Source organism: Triticum aestivum, chromosome 7A (genome assembly GCF_018294505.1).
Source record: "Triticum aestivum cultivar Chinese Spring chromosome 7A, IWGSC CS RefSeq v2.1, whole genome shotgun sequence".
NCBI lineage: Eukaryota > Viridiplantae > Streptophyta > Magnoliopsida > Poales > Poaceae > Triticum > Triticum aestivum.
This window is the reverse complement of record NC_057812.1, coordinates 731,098,512-731,104,099: the sequence shown is the minus strand read 5'-3', so window position 1 is coordinate 731,104,099 and position 5,588 is coordinate 731,098,512. Positions and strand designations below refer to the sequence as shown.

The 5,588-nt window shown below is 49.8% G+C and overlaps 1 protein-coding gene across 1 annotated transcript; it reads left to right on the top strand.

Annotated features, from left to right (window-relative positions):
* The first annotated feature begins 1,237 nt into the window (after positions 1–1,237).
* LOC123147637 (agamous-like MADS-box protein AGL80) lies at positions 1,238–2,233 on the top strand. The gene has a single exon (XM_044566897.1). The coding sequence runs from the start codon at positions 1,277–1,279 to the stop codon at positions 2,216–2,218; it is 942 nt and encodes a 313-aa protein (XP_044422832.1). The 5' UTR covers positions 1,238–1,276; the 3' UTR covers positions 2,219–2,233.
* The last annotated feature ends 3,355 nt before the right edge of the window (positions 2,234–5,588 follow it).

Genomic DNA, 5,588 nt, shown 5'->3' with positions numbered 1-5,588 from the left:
TTTCTTCCAAAAGGATCACAACGATATTGTTTCTATTGACTAAAATATTGCTTCGAACCAAATAGGAAGTTGTTTCCCCAAGATCAGTTTTATCATTGACACCGTCACCGGTAATTTCTACATGCTTGAAACCAATATGGGAATGTTCCCAAACAAACAAAAATTTCTTCATGTTGAATCGAAAGTTTGCTTCCACGAACAAATATTTTAATTGGTTGCCACATATATTTTCCATCTTTTGTGCTACTTGCTTCCTTCCAAGGGAATTAGAATTTCTGATTCATATTAGTATTTTGCAACAGCCCCAGAATCAGCTATGTTGATTAGAAGCCACATCGGGGTTTTGTGTGGGAACTAGAACAGGTTTGATTCACTGAAGCCCTCGATGAAGCGAAGCCACACCAAAATTGTCTCATGACGATCGCCTGATGAGGAATGCCAACGAGCGCTAGCATGCATGTCGGACCCCACCAACAGGGCTCACAAGTCGGGTTCATCACACTGCAAACTTTGCCATGTCTGGTATAATCAACACAGCTGACGACAACATGTACGGGTCCACCTTCATCTTCCGGTCGCACTTCCGCCATGCGCCCAACGGCCGGTATACAATAGGAACATGTTAGAAACAAAGAAGCATCGTTGGCATCGTATGAAGCAAAACTTCTATACAATATATAGAAGCATATAAGTACGCACGAGAGACAAAAGAAGAATGGATGATAGTATCACTCCATAGGTGCATCGAGCCGACGATGATATGACCCCGCGGCGGCAGCAACTGCTACACGGAAGGCAAGCATGTCTGATGTCCCCCACCTACTCTGCTTATTATGGGAGATGTGAGATGTGAGACGTGGTGATTTGTTTTTTTGTTTTTACACGAGAGAATTATGTACGTGGAAATAGCCAGCAGTTTGGGACGAGAGGCCGAAGCTAACAGCCTTGCGATGTAAAAGAAAATCAACGCCCCTGGCCTCGTCTCAATATTGGAAAGAATCAGACGACGGATTGAAAGTGTTTCCCAAAGTTAAAAGGTTTAAACGGATGCCAAAATTACAGAGTTATACTAAAAGAAAGGTTTAAAAGGACGCCAAAATTACAGAGGGGGCACAATTAAGGCACCAAATCTTATGCAATATTTTTCCTATCTGTCGCCATATCATATCATGAAATTAATCCTTAGCTAGGCGATCCCTCCACTATAAATCTACCCGTCCTCCATGCCTAGGAAACCAACAACGACATTCCATTCCTCCGGCCGGCAAGAGTGGCAATGGGTCGGCTTCCGAAGAAGGTGACCCTGGGGTACGTCCGCGACGACTCGACCCGGCGCTCTAGGTACAAGCAGCGTCTGAAGGGGCTGATGAAGAAGGCGGGCGAGCTGGGCACCCTGTGCGACGTCGAGACCTGCGTGGTGGTGTACAGCGAGGGCGGGGCGGCGCCTGAGGTGTTTCCTTCCCCTGACAAGGCGGTGGGTATCCTGAATGGATTCAAGAGCATGCCGGAGCTGGGGCATTGCAAGAAGACGATGGACCAGGAGGGCTTACTCACCGAGGGCATCGCCAAGCTCCAGGAGAAAGTCGACAAGTCCCGCCGCGAATGCCAGGACCGCGAGACCAGGTACCTCCTGCAACAGATCATGGACGGGAACCTCCCGGGCCTCGTTGGCATCAGCGTGGAGCAGCTCGCCCGCGTTGGCTACAAGGTGGAGGAGCTGATCAAGAGCTTGGGCGAACTCATGGGGAAAACTCATTCCCAGGCGCCGCCGCCAGCTCCATGCGTCACCACCGGCAGCATAGACATGGGGTCTCCGGCGCTGTATCAGGCGCCAGAACAACAGCAGGAGGGCACCCTGGTCGGTGGCTACGCTGGTGGTCACGACGGGGCCGACTTCACCGGCAGTGATACGGTGGTGCAGATGCAGTCCTTCAATCTGGAGTTTGGTTCGAGTTATTTCCCTCCCATGTACCAGGCGCCGCCGCCAGCTCCATGGGTCACCACCGGCAGCGTAGACATGGGGTCTACAGCGCTGCATCAGGCGCCAGTGCAGCGGCAGGAGGGCACGCTGCTGAGCTCCGGAGGGGATCTTGGCACCCTGGTCTACGGTGGCTACGCTGGTGGCCACGAAGGGGCCGGCTTCACCGGCAGTGATATGGTGATGCAGATGCAGTCGTTCAATCTGGAGTTCGATTGGAGTCAGTTCCCTCCCATGTAAGCTGGATGAGGATCGTTGGAGTGCATGGCAAGCTAGCGTCGATCTCGTCTCGTCTCGTTTTATTAGTTTCTGCATGGTTAAATTCTACAGATGGCATCGTGAAGATGAGACATTCAGCTATTTCCTGGAATTGTTATATCTGGTCTATGTGTATGGTTTTATTCGCCATGCTCTCTGAGCCAGGGCACTTTAATAATTATTTTTGATGAATAAGGCATTTTTATTTGTAGTGATTGAATTTGTTATTCAGTAGGGGTCTCTAAGTCTCTTCCATAGGCCTTCGTTTGATCTCTGTGGTTGTTCAGTTCGTCGCAGATCGTAAGTTGCATGTGTTTAGAGAAATCAGCAGCTTGTTGTGTGTATTACGGCACTTAAGTACAGCACAGCTGCGTGCCTGGTAGTTCCCTGATTGCTACCACGATTAAAAGAAAGAAACATGGTCGTGTTTCGGGAGATGTACTGGCAGGGCCTTTGATGTCATCATATTTTTGGTGTCTAAAATCTTGCGTTTTGGGGGGTAGAAACGTGCTGAAGATATGCTCTCCTGGAGGAATGTAAATGTGCTGGAGAATTAATGATTTGCGACTTAATTGCATGGTGACAGTTTTTGCTGGATTGTTTACGCATGCCTGGATAAAGATTAGAATCTATTACGAGATAGGATTTTCAGCACCCGGGTGCCCCTGCACCCTCTATAAACAGTAAATTCAAAATAAATTCAATAAAAATCAAAAAAATCTGAAACTTTGGGACATCGAACATCATGAAACTTTTGATGATCTTGCAAAGTTTTAGCTAAAAATAACATTCGAAGAGCACTCAAATAAAAAAACAAAATCATGTTTCAAAGTTTATGTACATTTTTTAGCAGTGATTTTGTTTATTTTTTTGTGAGGGCTCCACGAAGGTTATTTGTTGCTGAAACTTTGCAGGAATCAAACCTTTGATAATCTTTGATCCCTGAAAGTTTCAGATTTTTTGATTTTTTTTTCAATTTTATATGAACTAGCAAATATGCCCGTGCGTTGCAACGGGGAAACAATTTATCTTGCCTCTTGCACAATAAGCATAACTCAAAACTCTCAACAGGTCTGCCTATCCTCCTTGCCACCCTCACCGACGATGATAGCGGTGTTCGCCTGAGCACAACGCTCCCGAAGATGATCAATCCCACGCCAATGAGTTCGCCACCGCATGTCGCACCCTTCATTGCGCCTACGCAAGAGAATATTTCAAAATCAAAACTTTAAAACACTTATATGATGGAAATGGACATGATGGACGCCATCCGAGATTCACGCTATGCATCTGGTCCATACACCTTCCCACATATTCCTACCAGTTTTTGCGCAGGATTGGTCGGATCGAGGAACTAGGCCGTGGAACATCGTCGGGGATGGAAGGCACACTGAGGGCAGAGTTCGAGGGAAGTACGTAGAAGCCGGACGGGACATGGCAGGATTGGGAGTTTGGTCATTCCATCAGGTGTTACAATCGTTATCAATTCTAAAAATTTAGTATACTTGGCAGATGGCGTTCCCTCCTGGCAAGCTAGGTATGGGCGTGCAAACCAACACAACACATAGATGCAATACCGCGGCTAAACAAAATCTAATGACTGAAAGTATATCCATGTGTTTAAATTTCAGACAAACACGTACCAATGACGTGCCCCTCATGCCTCCAGTGGCTCATTTCCCTCGTGGAGTCTCATAGTCCAGCTCTTTGCCGCTCCTTATTCTAGTTCCTGTCATAGTCCATTGCTCGTGCCCATGATGACGTATTGACATACATGTGAGACCAGCGAGAGGCACGGCTGGGCGATGCGAGAAAAACGCGAATGGCGACCACGTCGTCGCTAGGTCGGATCACGCGGTGCATGGGATGGGGTGAGGACAACATGGTTTTACAACGGGACAGCAGCATACGCCGTGTTGTGCTAGTGTTGTGCGCCGTGGGGAGCGCTGGTGCTGGAGTAGATGCCCGGCGGCAGCCTGGCTGACCAGCTCCACTCCACCCCGCATGCGCGTCCTCCCTGACGTGGCCGTTGCGCTGGAGCACCCCCACGACCACATCTCCATGGTGCACGGCAACGTCTCATCCTCCAACATATGCTCATGGACGGCGACGGTCGTGTGCGGCTCCGTGACCCTGGGTCGGCTTGAGAGGGCAACTTCTTGGCCGCCGCCGCGGGCTATGTGGGCCCCTTCTTCCTCCGCATGGGCATCGTGTCCAAGAAGTCCGATGTGTATGGCTTCGTGTGCTGCTGCTGGAGGCCATCACTGGCTAGCCGGCTGCCGGAGCGCCAGGCCTAGATGACAACGACCAGTACCTAGCGGTGAAGGTGCTGCCGCGCGCGACGGCGGCTGGGGTGGCAGGGCTCATGGACGGCAGGCTGGGCGACGACCACGACACCTTGGAGGAAGGCGATGGCACGTAGATCGCCATCGATCGCGTTGCGATGGAGCTGAGGCTCTGGCAGGCGATGGCGCAGGTGCGGGCCACCATCACACAAAAGGTGGCGAGGTCCATCGCGTGGACAGAAGAAGGAGATATGATGGCACCAGCGTCGGTGCGGCCGCGTACTGGACGACCCACTTTAGCGCCATTGCGTCCAGACCACCTTCCGCTAAGGCTGATTACCAGGATATTGTTTTGATTTGGAAGAGGTATTTAAGAGACGTGGAGATGTTGCATACAAACTCCTATGGATGTGTTGGGATCGGCTTGTCTGAAACCAAATGACGAACAGAAGAAACAGCGGATGAATGCATAGATTTTTTTTTTCTAGAAAACGAACACATAGATAAAAGCCCATGCATGGCTAGCGTTCCGTAAAAGCCCATCAACGCACAACTACATGGCCCAAGCCAGCTTAGCGTGTATGCCAGCGAACCCATCATGTAGGAAAGTTTAGCATAGAAAATTGATTGGTCCCTATTTGGGTCCGAACAGTTATCGTAGATCCACTATATCTCAACCATCAATCTTTATGATTTACACAAAATCAACGGATATAAATAGGTGACTTATGGAGAACCAGGAAAGGCTCCGTACTTTAATATTAGGTATCTCTACTCCTAATTGCCCAGTCCGTACGCCGTTCGTTCGTCCGTCCGCTAGCCCCCTCCGTTCGTTCGCCTCCCCTCCCACCTCTCCGCCCCACCGATTTTTCTCTCCCTCTTAAAACCCACGCAACCGGAAATAACAGCGATAGAGGAAAAAACCGGCCAACGAAACAGAAACAAACCCTCGTCTTTCTCCCACGAGAATCACCATGCTACACCGTTAGGGTTCCTCCATGTCCGCTGCGGCACGCCTCCACCCACAACGGCGCCCCGGATTCCCTGCCACATGCCAGATTGTCGTC

What these genes read in the sequence shown, in the direction of transcription:
- LOC123147637 (XM_044566897.1), top strand. Translation starts at nt 1,277, where the DNA reads ATGGGTCGGCTTCCGAAGAAGGTGACCCTGGGGTACGTCCGCGACGAC.